Genomic DNA, 17,249 nt, shown 5'->3' with positions numbered 1-17,249 from the left:
CTCTGGAAGAAGGGTTTGCGCATTTATTCATGATATAAATGATTTGACAATTACATTATATGGTGAGAAAACAGATCACTGCATGATGATCACATTCAAACATTTTAAATAGATAAAAGTATAAAGTAAAACTATTCTGAGGAATCTTTATACAATTCATTTCAGTCGTGGTTATCAAATGAGTGATTTTCATGACAATCATGTAAAGCTTTTAATCATAACTCTGCTGATGGCAGAAAATATCATCTTCATGTTCGCACAGATATTAAGATAAGAAAAAGACTTTGAGGAGCCTTGTCTTTACTGGCAACACATACAATGCTGCCTTACAGTTTAAGTTAAAAAGGACTTTCTTGAATCCCTTTTTAGAAAAGTCCTGCTTTTTTCTTCAAGTCGTTCTGCCTCCATTTGGGCAGACGCTGGAAGTCGAAGCGACTCGTCCCGAGCAGGTGCTCAAAGTCCACATCAGACAGGTAGACCTGAAACCAGGGGACAGAGGAGGACAGAAAACAGTTAGGCTGACCCCTACTGGATAAACACACACATTACATGTTAGATTAAAGCGCTCCACCATCCCCCATTATTATCCCTTCTTTATATTGGAGCAAAACATAAAACAAATACAAAAGGGAACAATGTAATTTGTAGTCACTTTAAACTGTTTTGTGTCTGTTAGACTTCTCTTTGTGGTCATTTAATATCTGTTAGTGCGTCTTTGTGGTCACTTAATGTCTCTTTACAGTTGTTCTGCTTTTCTTTGTGTTTGCCTTTTGTCTCATTGTGGTTGTATGTCTCGTTCCAGCTATTTTGTATGTCTGTTTGTTCATTTTTTGTGGTTCTTTTGTGCTTCTTTGTATTGTTTCAGCCTTTTTTTTTTTTTTTACATGTCTTTGTAAGTTTTTGTCTCTCTGTTTTTATGTTGTGTCTTTTTCAGCAGCAGGTGAAGGGTGAAGCTACAGGTGAGTCGGCTGCTGGCTGATAAACAGCTGCTGAACTTCAGTTTCTAGTCAGATAAACTCAGATAAACTGAGCTTGACTCCTGTCCAAAGCTTCCTGCTACAACTGATCCCCACTGACACTCCTTTACTAATCTATTACACTGCTTTAAATACTACAACACACTATAAACATTAGGAAACCACCAATTATGTTATGTAATATTACTGTAGGCTATTTGAATGAAATGTCACCGTGCCTTGGCATGAAAATAATATTACATTGGATTTGGTTGGATTTGGCAGATACATTCACACTGATAATGCCTTGCACATAGTGATTTCCATGTTGCTGTGCCATTTTGCACCAGATCCAGAATCCTGCACCAACCTCTCTCTGGCCGGGGTCCACTCCCTTCGGCAGCTCGTTGGGAGACTTGTTGATGAGCAGCGCCGGGTCCAGATACGTCCCAGAGCCTCCAGCAGAGGGGGATGACGGACTGATGCCGGCAGACGGGGACAGGTTCAAAGACACAGAGGTCTGGACTCTCTGGGTGGATGGGCTGGTGGGAGTAGAGGGTCTGGGGGACTGATCGCCCCCATGGACTCTGTAGAGCGGAGGGGAGCTCACGGGGCCTCCTGGCGCCCTGTAACCACCCCCACTGCCCCCAACGGGACTCTTACTCAGGTTAGCCCTGTTCAGGTCCTGAAGGTACGAGAGGGGAACTTGTGACATCAAATCAAATCTATACATGGCATTTGTGAGTAAAGATTTAAAGTTTAAACTGACAGATTAGTGACATTAAAGGGATAGTTCAACATTTTGGCAAATTGGCCCATTGCCATAATCGCTATAGTCATGGCAGTAGGTTCGTTGCCTTTAATTGTCGGTGCAAGCTATTTTTAGAACGGCGGAGCAGAGCCATGAGCTGCTCAGAGCTACGCTACGGAGGCTAAAGGAATTTCTTGGTTTTCCTCATCAAACTCATCAAATACACAATCCAACAACTCCAAAACGCTCTCGTGGACAAGTTGTGACCTGCACATTCACCACGCTATGAGATAATAATGGAACGTTATGAGACGGACCTGTTTCGAGGTAAATTAATGCAAAATCGCTGATCCGCGTTGCGTTCAGGGGCAGTTTATCAGCAAGCAGTCGCTGTATTTACCTCGAAAACGACTCCGTTTCATAACGTTCTGTTATTATCTTATAGCGTGGTGATTGTGCAGGTCACAACTTGTCCAAAGCGTTTTGGAGTTGTTGGATTTTGTATTTGATGAGTTTGATGAGGGAAACCAAGAAATTCCTTTAGCCTCCGTAGTGTAGCTCTGAGCAGCTCACCGCTCCGCTCCGCCGTTCTAAAAACAGCTTGCACCGACAATTAGGTAACAAACCTACTGCTATGACTATAACGATTATGGCAATGGGCCAATTTGCCAAAATGTTGAACTATCCCTTTAAAATTCATCACATCAGAGACATTACATGGGTGATAATCGTAGCTACATCACGTCAATTAAAGAAGGGATTAGTGTCAGTCAATCACTTACAACAGTGATCTGTGAGAGAGATGCTGGATCACACAGCTTTTTTTTCATCTCCTCATAGGAGTTTCCTCCCTGTTGAGAAGATCAAGTGAGCCACGGCTGAAGATTAGTGAGCATGCAGGGTCGTCTTCATCTCCAAACAATCCATTCAATCATCCACATGTGACTGTATGCTCTTCCTAATGTCTAAGACGATTTGTTCACACAAGATTATTCTCAGCATTCATGTGATATTTGTGGCGTAATCAGTGAATGGAAATGTAAACCATGAATAGTGATTAGTAATGCCTTGATCATGCTGTGTTAGTCTATTAATAATACTCTGCAGCCTCCCACTGCGATCAAAGGGAGACTGTTGAACTCACGCTCCACTTATGAGGATCCCATGCGTTGAACCAGCCGGTGAAGGTGGGGGGCTCGTATCCCTGTTTGACAAAGACGATGGGTGTGTCGGGGTCACGACCTGCAGGATGTGTCCTCAGGTATTCTTGTGCACAGGTCCACGCCTCTTTGGTCTCCTGCTGGTTGGCTGAGTTTCCAACCCACAGGAAAATCTGAGGTGATTTGGAGGAAAGAAATGAGATAATATTAGATCCACTGCAGAGCAATAAGGGTTAGGAGAATGAAGAAACTCAAATACATAATTTACTTTCATGGTTTTGGTGTAGACAACCAAAGATATTTCATGTGCTGTTAGTCAACTACTACTGTCAACACTGTCAGGGTTTGCATAAGAAATACTATTATTACAACACACTAAGCTCAAACTTTATCACTGATTTCTTAGATTGCTTTATAGTAATACTTTGTTTGCTATCTTGCTGGAAAAAAAAGTTTCATGGCACTCTTTCATTGGTCTCCTAAAGTTGAAGCTACAGCCTGTAGCCAGGTTAGCTCAGTTTAGCATAAAAACCCAAAAACATGGGCATAAAGCTAGCCTGCTTCTGTCTAAATATATAAAATTATATAGCCTACTACAAGTATGATATTATAGTTGTTATCATTTTGAACATGAAGTCACAGCCAGTAGCTTATCTTAGCATAGACACTGAAAACATAGGAGAATACATAGTACTATAATCATAATATAAAATTCTGTCTCTCTTTTAAAAAAAATAAAATTTCAGAATAATAGCCTACATATTGCCCTTCAAGCAATTCGTTTACAGCACAGCTACTTTAAACAGTGACACATATTATAGGCAAACAAGTAACTTTATATTACATTGACATTTGAGCCTGTTTAGAGTCGTACCTGCATTAGCATAAGCAAATACACTTCTATTGCTAAAAGGAAATGCTTTAGTTTTGTGTATGTAGTTATCTAGCTATCTAGTTCTTATATACATTAACATCCTCCAGGTTGTTATTTGTTTCACACATTTTTTCTGGCCAATTCCCAGATACCAGGACCATGCAGATGATGTATTTCTATAGGCTGATGCCCTTTGACACCTCACCTCCTCCCAGGTGTCCAGCAGCATCACGTCCTCCTCGTCCAGGTCACTCTGGGCAAAGTCTTCCACCTCGGTCATCCTAAACTGACCCGTCTGATTGGAGCATTCAAACAGCCGGGGGCTGTGAGGAGGCTCCTCCTTCTGCAGCCTGAAATGAAGCAGACCTTTTCCATCATCAAAACTGTATAATCTGCTCTGTTTACATGTGTGTGTGTGTGTGTGTGTGTGTGTGTGTGTGTGTGTGTGTGTGTGTGTGTGTGTGTGTGTGCATGCTTTATTTCAGATGACATTGGGTATATTCCACTGACCTTGATAAATAATCCATGCAGATTTAAATTTAAGCTTATTAATGGTCCAAAATATGATTAAAGGGCCTTTTGAATGAATTCTGAAGACAGTTGTTTATAGGTTATTATGATGGTTATTTTCTGCCTGGTTTGAAATAATTGAGAATGAAAATAGGATGCACTGCGTCTGGCCGGGAGGGGAAATGAACAGGAGGATTGCCAGCTACCTGAAAGGCTTTGACATAAACATGTGGTCGCTGGTGTGTCATTGAGCTGAAGTCCCTATACTGTATGTATTATTTTCGCCCTGCAATATTGAATAAAAGCCAAAATATTTCCCTATAGAAGCACCAAATCCTGAGTCAAAGGCTTGATGTTGCTGCCATCTGTGTTTACCTCTTGTCACTGGCATAGGGGGCCTTTCCTCCCAGAGCTACCCAGAATTCAGCTGGCTCCTGGCCCTCCATCACCACCTGCTTGTCCTGCCTGGACAGCACATCGGACATCGCTCTGCCCATCACCCTCTCATCACCGCTGCAGCCCTGGACACAGACACAACCAGGCATCCAACAAATGTGGGTTTGAGTAGGAGGAGCACAAGCATACACACACTACTCAAATTGAATGAGACAGATTTGCCTAAGACAGACTGGAGCTCCATGACAGAGTGCTGCTTACCTTTCCATACCACAGATAGCACATGTGATCGGTCCTCAGCAGGAACACGTCGTTGGTGTTTAGAGACGACGCTCTCGCCTGCACCTCAGTGGCCTTGGTGTTCAGGTCGTTAGTCCCTTTTACCTGGAACAGCCTGACACCAGCCACAGGGTTCACCACACCTGGGCGACCTGTACCGCCCTTTAGCCACACAGACACACCAAGACACACACATAAAATAAACTACATGTAGAGATTTGTAAATGAACTAATCATTTTTCCTTTAATTGTGTTTTTCATTTATTATTTGTACATATTCCCAAACCAGTAGGATTAATGTCATTGTGTTTTTCTAGAGCACCCTCCTCTTGAGAAATAAAGACAATTTCTGCCATATTATTAGAATAAAAAACTTTTTTTTTGCATTTGACCAGTTGCCATTGAGCATTTGATGTAATATAACACAAAGAAATATTCTGAGTGTGTAAAATCATACCTCGAAGATGATGAGTTTGCCTTTGAAAATAGCCAGGAAGTGGCGCGGCTCTTTTCCCATGACTACCCTGACCTGGACCGGGGCGCCGTTGTATTTGTTATCAACATTGACAGCCTGGTAGGCACACGCTGTGATCTCATCTTTAGTGGCATGACGGCCCTGCAGGTGCAAGACATAAAGTCATGTTACATCAAAGTTGCTGAGCTGTGTGTGGAGATATAATGGAGAGTTTTGATGTATTTGTGTTGATGCTGACCTGCCACATGTAGAGGATGTACTCCTGCTTGTGCGATCTTTGATAGGTGTACAATACCAAGTAGCAGTCTCCTCCATAGAACTGTCCGTAAGTGTTGGGATTTACTTCGGCCAGCTCCAAGTTCTCAATGCGCCACACCTGATGAAGACACGTTTAGGGGAAAATCCAATATCTTTGTATTTGGATCATTGCCAGTGAATTCAGCAGCACATCTGCTCCGTGGGTTTAAAATACTCACTTTAACATCTCCGGATGCGTCGTCTACCATGCGCTGCTGTGCTGCCAGTTCAGGACGTGCATGAAGCTCCATCACATCAAACTTCACTTGTTCAACCTTGGCTGTATGGAAAAACAGAGTGTAAAACTCAATAAATGGCTGACAAAATGAAGAAATAGATAAGACTTTAAACATCTATATATATTGTTACTATTATGTAACCACTTGTGTGAGTGAGTGTGAAATGTTTCTAAGCATCAAATTTCTCTCAATATTAGGGAATGAATTGAATTGCATGTCATCACTGTTGTTCTGAATAATCACACAGCCATTCAGCATACATGACCTTGTTTGTCTTGACGCACAGAGAAAGGCTTTGTGATGAAAAGTGGCATTATATAATGAAGAGTCATTGGAAAATATGTATTTTCAACTTTTAGAAATCTAAAAAGAACATATTCAGAGTAACTCAGTTATTATGGAAAAAAAGGGATCAATAAAATATTTTTATAATAACAACCATCTGCCTTTAGTTTATTATGCAATTTATTTTGAAAATATATCTGGTGGAAATCAGACAAGAGCTTCACCTATCCTTCCTGCACTGTAGGTGGTACCCAGACCCTGAGTCTGTCCCTTTTCTCTCCAGGATTTGAACAGGTGCTTGAACAATGCCGTCTCTCCTCCCTCCGTCATCACCTCCACAGTGGTGCTGGGGGGGTAGTTCTTGGCTTTGATGTAGCCCTAGTAAAAAGGGAAAGTGGATGTGACTTTAATGCATTTTTACTCCTTAACCTAGATATTTTATTTGTAATATACTGTACTGACCTCACGTGGAGAAGGTATTGCTCTGGCTTGACTCATACTCTGTATAATGTATCATTCAGTAAACTCACCATAGCCCTGTTCAGAGCTTCTCGCCGCTCTTCCTTAGAGGCCTGTTTGCCTTTCCAAACCATCACACTAGAGCCGCTCTGGTCCGCAATGTAACAGTCCTGGCAGCACAGGAGGAAAAGACATTGAGACAGGACTCGGTTTCTATAAAACAGTGTCTGTGGAACATGTTTGAAGGATAAAAGCATTTACAGAGGAGTGCAGCAGGTCTTGTGTGAGGGGTTGTACGGCCACTTCTTGAACCACTAGATTGCCACCAGTTTCAAAAACACTGGGGAAAAACAACAGAAGATAATTGATGTTTCTGTTCAAAAGTCTCATTAAACCAGTATAGTCATTACTAGATTATCAGAGAGTCCTTACTGGTAGAGCCTGACATTTCCGTTCTGCACCTGACCATGTTTGTCATCAGGGACGGCCTCCTTCAGCGGCCCGGTTCTCTGGCCGAGCACCGCCATCATGACTTTCATCAGCTCCGGTGAGTCCTGCTCATCACCTCCCTCCACCACACCGATCTGAGCGCGACCCCCCCTCTCTCTGTCACGGATGTCCTGAGCCAACAACACCGCCTGCAGAGAAAACAGATATGAAACCAGCCGAGTAAAATCTTACTACTTTTCCTTCTTTTTTAAAATCTTTCTACACTGGAAACCCATTTACAACACAAAACCAACATTGTGGACACATTAACATCTTTGAAGTTAAATATTTGCTATTGGTTACTGACTTCACAGACACATAAGATGGAAAGCTTTTACTGCAAATACTTTCGACCTGATAAACTGCAAGAAACAAAATGGACAATAAAAACAACTTAACCTCTTTCTGACTTTCCTTTTGTCTTCTTTTCATTCAATAGACAGTTACAAACTCAGTTGCTCTCCTTATGGCTGTCGTATGGAGTCTGGAAACAATCTTGGTCTTTATATCTCAAATTGTCTTTTTCATTTATTTGGATGCCATGTGTAATGTACTTTACATTTACATTTGCATTTACATTGACATTTACTCTTATGGCCGAGACTTTTATCCAAAGCAACTACGTGTTGTTATTAATACTGTCAATGCAAGGACATCAGGCCAAGAAATGCAGAGTGTTAATGTCTACGTGTTAATACACCAGTTATAACACCAACATTACCTTGAGCTTCTCTCTCCTGTTGCTCTGGGAGCCGTTCCACTGCACTATGGCTTTGCCCATGTCCAGAAGAAATATGTCTCCTTTGTTAAAGCTGTTCCATGACACTTCCACCTGCATGCAAACGGACAAACTTCAAGGTTATCGGTTTATTTCCCTTTATTCAAATAGACAGCATAGCCTATAGCATCATAAATGTTCTGAAAACAAATACTATCAACAAAGGGAAATAGTGAATAAATACTACACAGTCGTAGCACTCCTTAGACATTTAACACCTACTCTGACAGTGGCAGCAACAAGGATGACATCTTTTTTAATTGTTATTATGGAGTGCCAACACCCCTTGTAACGTGTCAACGTGAAGCCTGGGAGCTCCAGTGGGAAGTCCTGCGTAGGCAGCGCCTCCCAGTCATTAATCCCTATTATGGCTCTTTATATTCTTCTCTGTATACCTCTGTCGCCGTGACGTGCTTCCTCCCTTTGACGTGCAGCAATCGCAGGACATTGTAGGCATTGATGTCAACATGGTGAAAACCAGAGGCCACTCCACCCTTTTTGTAGCTGAGGAGAGATCAGTATACCCTACGTGAGCAAAGTTCAAGTGTAATAAAAACACTACTGTACCATGCCAGTGTGCAGTGGTATGATGTTAATTTTGATTTTTTTTTCTCAGTGTTTCGCACGAAGAAAAAACACAATGGGAAGTCAAAGGTTAATTTACAGGGTGTGAGAAAAATGTTTTTCTTTGCTTAGCCTCAACAAGTGCAATTTGTGTCATAATGATTTCATACAGAGGGATTAGTGTTGTAAGCCATGTCTCGGAAAGATTACAGCATAAATGTGCACAAGTGTGTGTGTGTGTTAGTGTGTGTGTGACTCCCTCTCTCTTGGATTCATGCACTACCAACTTATCATTCACACCAGCTCTTTTCTTTGACTCACATAAGGCCACTCTTGAAGTAACTCCTGAATCGGGGCGACTCGCTGCCCTGCACCTCCCTGTGCTGCACCGGACTCCCACCCAGGTACTCGTCCAGCTGGGTGACGTAGATGGCTGCTGCACCCTGCTCATCCTGAGAGGAGGACTTCCCTATCCAGTAGTGAACGTCAGTCGACTGGCCTGAGCCCTTGTTCTGACTTATCTGGTAATAATAGTGAGAAACACACATAAAAGACACAGTTTAAGGACTTGTGCACAAACAGTACTAACCAGGCATGCATAAGCCACATGCCTTCATTTATGCTGAGCTGCTATGTATGCAACCCCTTGGGAAATCCACCAGCCTTGTACTCACATACAGAACAATGTAACAGTCTCCCTCAAAGAAGTTACCAAAGCCCTGGGGTGGAACAGGCACCATCTGCATGTTCTGGATAACAACAAAAACATGTAAACATTGCGAAATCTTGCACAAAAATAATACGATTTCAACAAACCACACCTCACTTAATGGAGGGCTGTGTGCCCACATTAACAATAATGTGGGTGGAAGATATTTGTTTTAGGGCTGACTCACGTTGATGGTCCATATCTGCAGGCCTGGCTTTCGGTTGACAGTTCTGAATGCGTCTTGATTGTCATCACTCATTCTGCCGAACTGTAAAACAAACACACATGTAAAAGAAAACACAATGAGATTCCCATTTGTTTTGTTCAGAAACTGAATCCCTCTCTCACTCTTCTTTCAACAGTATTAATGTACATATTTACATGTGTCTGATTGATGAGCTACATTAAAGAAGGTGAGACAAAGAAAAACACATGATCAGGGTCAAACTAAAAGTTACATGAGTATGGTCTCTAAAACTAAAGAATAATATCTATCCTTGATAATAGGTATTTGTGGCTGATAGTGGAATATATGTAAGGTAGGCTATTTGTACAAGTTCAAACATGCTCATTTGGGGCCTGTGTGGGGCGTTGGGGCACCAAAGGGCAAAGAGCATGTGGACTCTGCGTGGGATAATCCATTCGATGGCCTTATGGGGTTTCTCTACGCAAGACCACACCAGGTCGCTTATAGAAAACCCTCCTGGGCCCCCAAAGGAGCAAAACTGCTAGGCCCCATATGGGCAAACACACAGGGGGCCCATGTAGTTCTCTGGGCAATCAAACCAAAGCCAACATAGGGGCTTTCAAAGGGCATGTGGGCCCCTGTGGGCACACCCTTATGAGTTTATCCTGCTGTAAGACACATCTTAATATCAGAACAGAGCGTATTTTCTGTATCTGTACTAATCCAAAAGCCAGTTGTCTCAGATCCAGAGAGATGCAAACTTTTGGGTTGGTCTACAAACACATCATCCCTGCAGCACTCGACTGGCAAACAGTTTCCTGTTTATGCATCCAACAGTTTTGAGGGAAACATCTGGCCATACAGCTGCTATGTGCTCCACTGTCTGCTGTTATTGCTGTCACAGTGTGTTGTACACTTGGATTTTAACCTTTTAGCTAAATAACTACCTGTTGTGAAAAAAAGATGCAATACAGGCAATGATTTAAAAGGAAACCAAAACAAGAACCATTGCATGTCAAATATCAAAGGTTAACCCCATAATAGTCCACTAGAAGACACATGTTCGAAAGTACTTGAAAAAACTGTAGATTTGAGAACGTCTCACTGCTCATCCTGAAGAGTTTATCTTTCCATTGGAAACAGATGTCTCTAAAGTGACAAGTGAACCATTTTAAAAGATTGGATCACTGACAGCGAAACACCTCTAATCCCCCTGATGAGTGTCAGCTTGGTGCCATAGCAACATTCAAGCTCTGCAATCAGCGGAGCTTAAACTACCTCTTGACTCAGATATCAGAAACAACAGCACTGATGAACAAACAAGACGATCAGCTCTGAGCCAAAAATATAGGCTTAGTGGTGACACGCTGTATGGAAACAGGCAGGTGGGATGTCGGGCTGCTTGCAACAGCCCAAAGGCAAATACAGTCCTGATGCATACATGATACACTGTGTTTGTCAATAGCTGGAGGAACATGGTTGCAGTTACTCAGCTGTAAAAAATAACCAGGCTGTAATTCATGGTTCATATATTTCTCCCTGTATTAGCCTAGAGTCTAATCATTGTTCCAGGTTTAGAGTGTCAGTGATTAATGAACTGGGTGGTGTGAGGTGAGGTGAGATATTTCAGGTCAGCTGTTCTCGACCAGGATGTGAACCACACCCTTATCAAAGCTCTGGTATTTAAGAATTGAGATAAAGAGGTGACACAGGCACAAAAACAAACAGAAGAAAAGATTGAGATTTAAATAATACGACAGGGCTGAGGCTGAATCTGGCTTCCGGTGGGTGAGTCTGAAGAGGACTCACCCAAAGACTCAATCATGCTGACATAATTTCGCAGTATCTTAAGATATGTTGCACTACAGAAAGTAGCTATGGTAAATTATATAACAACTACATAACAATACTGTAAGCCAAAAATAGTGTAACAGTATAGTATTGAAAAGAGTGATACAATCATCCAAGTGATGTGCAGTAGTAATATCAATCATACACCATTATCTACACTAGATTAGCTCACATTAGCTAATGGTCCTAAGTATGTCTGAACCAGAGTCCTGGGTGTATTTAATTGACCGAGGGTGTGTTTTATTGCTTATGAACTCATCTGTTGAGTTGTACAGTAAGAGGGTTTGTTCATGTTACTTATTGTTTATTCAAAAGTTACTCGGTCTCACTTTAAAGCTAAATTGAAAAGTGTGACTCTGGAAACACTGACTGTGTTCTTTGTATGAAAATAACCTAGAAATATCCTTGAGATGGGTATTGTGCAATGTGCTGTTATAACATCGTATTGTAATTTTGGATTATCATATCCTGTTTGTTTAGTGTGGTTCTGTCAATGAAGGCCTATGTATGTTTGCTTGTGACTGTGAACATTTGCTTTAAGCCAACTATAACTAATGTGAGTGCTTCCATTCAAAAAAATAGGAACAAAAATATTACAAAGATGCTGTTATTAACCCTCCCCGAAAAATCACATTCCCCAGTCATTGATTTATCTATTATGTGGACAAAGTATGGGCCACACCCTGAGGGCATGTCCAATACACATATCAAACTGTAGCAAAGGTAACAGTGAAACTGAACCAAGTAATATTATGGAAGAATGGTTGACAAAACTACAGATTTTCTGTGAGACAAAATGAAATCAAAGCATACCTACTCTACATTTACACACAGGATCATTTGACTCTGCGATGTAATTGTGATACAGTTACATCAGGTTATTATTTTATTCAATTTCCTACAAAGCTGGTGGAACATGAGAGTAAGTATCTCACTCCCCCACTTTGCTTGAATTGATTTATTTCATTTAATTGACATAACAACACGACTAAATGGCACTGCTTATTGCCAGACGTAGGATACACTGGCTGCAGTGGCAACTCCCTGTTGTGAATGGAGGATAACTATTGAATGGCGAAATTTGATCCCACTTGAAAAACTTGAGTAAATAATATCTGACAGGATAAATTGAAGACCAGCATCGCTTCCATTACTGTGACAGGAAAGACTGGTTCCACATCAATTAACCTGCGGTGTTCCCTGCCTCGGCGTACACAATGAGGTTTGTTAATGCTCTAACAACGTCCTAATGTCCATTCATCTCCTAATGGGCAGCTAATATGGAATGATGTGGATTTGAAGATACTATATGAATTCAGTTTGAAGGAATATGAATCAACAGACATGACAATAAAGATGTAATTCTTCACAAATTGCAGTGATTTATTCAAAAGATATGAAAAGACTATTTTTAAATATACAGTACACACGGAAATGAGTTACCAAAATAAAAGTATGGATCTTACCTTGTGTTGTGTGTGACGGAGTGAAGGCCTGGCTCTCTCCTGCAAGTTGTGGAGGCAGATTAGTGAGGTGAGGTCTTTATGTAATGAAGTGTCGCTGGGTCTGCCTCCTGCATGCACTCTGGCGTGTGTGTGTGTGGCAGGGAGGGCTGGATGTATTTATCTCCACACCCAGGTTTGAACACACCTGCAATTTCCTGTTGCGATACATCCAATGCTGCAGCCTTAATTGTGCCTCCTCTCACACTGTTTCCCAGTGTTGATGTGGAGATACTGGCTACATTTTGGTTTTGAAGGAAGGGACTTGGAAAATTCACCATGGAGCCAAGATGCTTGAGAAAATCATTTACAATTCCTGAGTTGAGATGGACTCGAGTCTTCTCACTTGTGGTCCTGGCTTTAAGTAGCCAGCCAGAGTTGTGTTTATGTTCGAGCGAGCCCTCTGCAGCACAGTGGGCATTACAGGAGCCACTTGACACCAATTATTCATTTCACAACTGTTACAACTAGCAGATGGGGGAATTGGACTCAAGGAGCGCCGAGTGGGATTGGAAAGGAATCAGAGGCTTTCTGTGGCTAAATCTCTCATTCTGTGCCTACTCACACAGACACTCAAGGAGAAACGCTTGACATTATTGAAGGTTTACAGCTCTGGGCTTTGATCTCCCAGTGGAGAAGGCATTGGCAGCTTGTGTTTGCATTTGTTTGCTGACTGCGGAGATGTATTAACACACGGTATCCAAAGTGATTTGCACACTTTTTAACGTAATAGAAAGGAAGAGTCTTTTTGCAGAGTTAATCCTTAGTCAACATTGAATTGTATGTGAAGATACAAGAGAAATAAATTAGGAGTTACTTGCCTTTGTAGCTAAAGATAACCTTGAGCTGTGGGAAAATGGCACATCAGGATTCAAGAAGCCTGCTGCTCATAAAGACTCTATTATTTCCACACCAAAACCATCAAACCCTGCTTCTGCTGGCGCCCCAAACATTTCCAGACTGTGTGAAGAATCTATAAACTTCTTTTGCTAAATATTGCAGTCAGGGAATGAATCATGGATCAGGCTCTTTGCTGATGTTTTCAGTTCAGGGATACATCTAATTATACTTGTCTCTGTCTGATATAGTTCATGCAATCCCTGCAAGGGAACCTGGAGAACACAAGTGTTATGCAACCAAACTATTTCTCCTCTTAACCGACAACTTCAAGTTAACACGCTGAAGTTTTTCTTACCTTTGACCATGGCTTTTCATTTTTAGACTCAGTCCCGGACTCCATTATGAAAATATGATCATTTCAGCGATGTGGTGAACTTCAATCCCCACATATCTGAGGAGCCAAGTGGAAGGTTAAAGTGAAAAAGGAGAAAACAAGAATTCGTCAGGCTTGAACAATGGGCTCTATAATACCTAATCCACTGCTGCAGCTGAGGTGGCTGCAACGTAAGCGGAAGCTGAAAATTCGCATAAAGATATCACATGAAGCTAAGCTCCTCTTGGTTGCACATTAACCAGTGAAGGTAATTAAGGCACCTGCAGACCGTTTAACCCTGTAGACAAAGACGCCTGACCCTTTACAGAGAGACTTGTCCTTGAATTCAAAGAACACGGCCAAACTACAGAAATACTTGGATGTTTGTTCGGCTGTTATTGAGTATTTTACAAAATAGGCCTTTTTCACATTTTGACTTGACTTGAAAGAAGCACAGGTGTTACATGACAATATAACACCTGCAACTCAAGCAGGTAAATGAAATTCTCAGTCGTCATTACATTGATTATTTAACATCTGCTTTTCTAACTGTAACATATGGTGAAAGAGGCCTGTATGAGATATTTTATTATGTTGACCTAAACCCACCGAAACAAATTTCCATGACTCCTGAGTAAATTTAATCAACTGATGATGATGTGATAGAAAACTCCACATAAAGTTAAACCAGAAAATCAAGTTAAACCTAATTTAAAGTGAAATATTTTTCAGTTTTTTTTTTATTTATTTTTTTTTAAAGGCAATGGCTCTTTGGTTGTCAATTAAACTGCATCAGATTTTCTATGCACTAGGGGGCAGCAGAAACAAACCATAAACACAACACTGATATATTTTCACCTTTTAAGTTGATATGCTGAATTAGTTAGCAAACAGTTGCCTATTTATGTATAGAATGGTCATGTAGCAAGCATTAACTCTCATTTGGAGTTGTGTTTGTATCCGCCTGATGGGTGCGAGTCTAATAATCGCTCCTTTTACCTCCATTTCCTATTTCCTTGCGGAATTGCTCCGCCATGTTTACCAGCTAGCTAGCCAACTGTGATTGGCTTTAATGTGGTGCTGGCCAGGTAGTGTACTGTGGATTATCAGGGTGATGATAATGAAGAACACTGAGCAGCTTTGAGTGTTGTTAAACTCACACCACAATACAAAGTGACAGTGTGCAAACTTGCAACTTTAATAATGTTGTACAGTACGATTTCAACAGCATTCTTTACAATGCACCCAAACCCATTTCCCCCAATAAATAGAATTTCATATATTCTAAGCTAATCATTATACTTTCCTCAAAAGTTGAACATTTATTGTTGGACAGTGATGTTATTACAAAGGTTTCTTTTTTTTTCATTATAAAGTGGGGTTTCAATGTCTTGAAGGATCATCAATTTACAGTCACTGTCAAGGATCAAATGATGTCAGTCAGCCACAAATCACATTGAATTGCAAAAACCTTTGGTAAATTTAACAATTCAATGTTACTTAACTCAAAAGCAGAAAAAAAAATCATCCAAGTCTAACAGGCTAATTTTTTATAAATTTCTAGGAATCGTTTTTTCCATTTTCATCAGATTAAATGACAGTTACCAAAGACTCATTTTCAGCTTCAATTTTAAGATTTAGTTTATACGCTTTTAGAGATTTGAGTAAATATGCAGCATACAAATGTGCACCCCATAACCCGACACAACAAAATCAGCACAGTAATGAAGGCACTTCATTCTGTAAGAGAAGATAAATCACAGTTGTTTGAACAAAAGGTCAGACAAGAAAAAACAGCCTGCATAGCATAGCTCCACAAAAACAAACACAAAAAATGGTCACCCATTCTCAGAAAAAAACAAACAACAACAACAAAAAAACTCTTCATTCTGTGTAATTGATTATTTTTGGTAACTAAAATATTACTAGATAGAATAGTAAAACCTAATTTCTCTGATAGAAAAATTACTTTATGTATGTCTTGCTCTTAGAAACATATAGTATGTACATACAGTAATATAATCTTTTGTCAGTACGAGTCCTGTACAAAGTCCAAAAATCCAGAGATGATGAGAATCCACACGGAGTTTCTCTCTAGATTCGATTTCAACCAGATCGTTTGCCTGAAGTCCTGGGATCGGGAGCCACGCTGGGACTTCCTGGGCCGGTTGGGCGGTGGACGCCAGGCTGCAGGGCCGTGGCAGCGAGGTGGGGCCTCTGTGCAGCGGGGCCGAGGCAGGAAGGAGCAGCTGGAGCTGTCGTCTGCTACCTGTTCCTCAGGCTCTGTAACATACTGTAAATGTCCTCCTCTTTACTGAGGCCCTCGAACAGAGGAATCAGGTCCAGCAGCTCCGTGTCCGTCATGTCGTCAAACCAGGACTGCACCGGGACCTGTGAGGAGAGAAACACAGAAGAAACAGAGAGACAGAGGTGGAGGTTTAATGTATATGATCATGGGACAAAACTCCACTGACAGTTGATGCTAAAATGTTGCATTATAGGTGAAGAGCTGGTGCGAGTTTTGTGTAAATAATTAATGGGGGAAACGCATCAAAGGCAAGAGGACTGGCAGCCGCTCCACTGAGCAACTTCTCCACAGAGGAGAGAAATATCATAAAAGTGGGAACACTGCCTCTGGCCCAAAAACAGCACTGCAGATCAAAACTATGACAACACACTCTCAGATATAATCATTAACATCATTATAACGTTACAACTAACTTATTTCAGCTACACAGGTGTATTTTGAACCTGCTGTTTTGATCAGGATTTCGAGGGTGTGAAACGACACCATCATGCATCATATTTCATTGTTGGCCCCATTCACAGAGCAGCTTCATCTTAATAACATTTTCCACAGAAGCTGATGCTCTGAAGACTGAGTTATTTTCTCATATCTCTCTATTTTTTTTTTGCAAGTAAGTAAACAAACACAGTAAGATTACTGGGTCAAACTCTTACATAATATATCCTGTACCATGTAGGCTACTTGAACATTTTAATATGTGGAAAAGACAATGGAGGGTAAGGAGGTGTAATGAACTTACTGCATTCTCAGGGTGGAAGATGTAGGAGGCAGGTGAGTTGTCTATGATGATGACTTTACTGAGCTCTCGGCCCAGCCTGCTGAGGTCTTTGACGTAGTTTCCTCTGTGGAAAACACATGATTCCCTGAAGAGCCGGGCACGAAACACCCCCCACTGGTCCAGCAGATCTGCCACAGGGTCAGCGTACTGAAACAAGACAAATATCTGCTTGACACAACAAATACACAT

General features: G+C 41.2%; 2 protein-coding genes across 4 annotated transcripts in view; both read right to left on the bottom strand.

Moving 5' to 3' along the window:
- Position 1: 1 nt before the first annotated feature.
- Positions 2 to 14,149, bottom strand: vill (villin-like). Of its 2 annotated transcripts, XM_085763229.1 has the most exons (21): positions 13,957 to 14,149; positions 12,726 to 12,764; positions 9,409 to 9,489; positions 9,187 to 9,261; positions 8,834 to 9,033; positions 8,344 to 8,452; positions 7,892 to 8,002; positions 7,114 to 7,319; positions 6,943 to 7,021; positions 6,753 to 6,851; positions 6,447 to 6,600; positions 5,878 to 5,978; positions 5,640 to 5,777; positions 5,384 to 5,542; positions 4,909 to 5,088; positions 4,627 to 4,772; positions 3,947 to 4,091; positions 2,852 to 3,040; positions 2,490 to 2,558; positions 1,327 to 1,641; positions 2 to 479 (listed from the first exon to the last, which is right to left on the bottom strand). In XM_085763229.1, the coding sequence occupies exons 1-21, from the start codon at positions 13,999 to 14,001 to the stop codon at positions 366 to 368; spliced, it is 2,754 nt and encodes a 917-aa protein (XP_085619355.1). In that variant the 5' UTR covers positions 14,002 to 14,149; the 3' UTR covers positions 2 to 365. The 2 variants fall into 2 exon arrangements, with proteins under 2 accessions (XP_085619355.1, XP_085619354.1); XM_085763228.1 differs by lacking the exons at positions 2,490 to 2,558; positions 12,726 to 12,764; positions 13,957 to 14,149 and having other exon boundaries at positions 9,409 to 9,514.
- A 999-nt stretch (positions 14,150 to 15,148) lies between these two features.
- Positions 15,149 to 17,249, bottom strand: part of ctdspla (CTD (carboxy-terminal domain, RNA polymerase II, polypeptide A) small phosphatase-like a) — a 31,498-nt gene continuing 29,397 nt past the window's right edge. For both annotated transcript variants that reach the window (XM_085763225.1, XM_085763226.1), the window contains 2 exons: positions 17,022 to 17,207; positions 15,149 to 16,365 (listed from right to left, as the gene is read on the bottom strand). In XM_085763225.1, coding sequence (XP_085619351.1) covers positions 16,240 to 16,365; positions 17,022 to 17,207 — 312 coding nt within the window. In that variant the 3' untranslated portion in view covers positions 15,149 to 16,239. The remainder of the gene's footprint in view (positions 16,366 to 17,021; positions 17,208 to 17,249) is intronic.

This window comes from Trachurus japonicus, chromosome 20 (assembly GCF_045865225.1).
Source record: "Trachurus japonicus isolate A0001 chromosome 20, Traja_1.0".
In the NCBI taxonomy this organism is placed as follows: domain Eukaryota; kingdom Metazoa; phylum Chordata; class Actinopteri; order Carangiformes; family Carangidae; genus Trachurus; species Trachurus japonicus.
The sequence above is the reverse complement of the archived record's forward strand: the minus strand, read 5'-3'. Positions and strand labels throughout refer to the sequence as shown.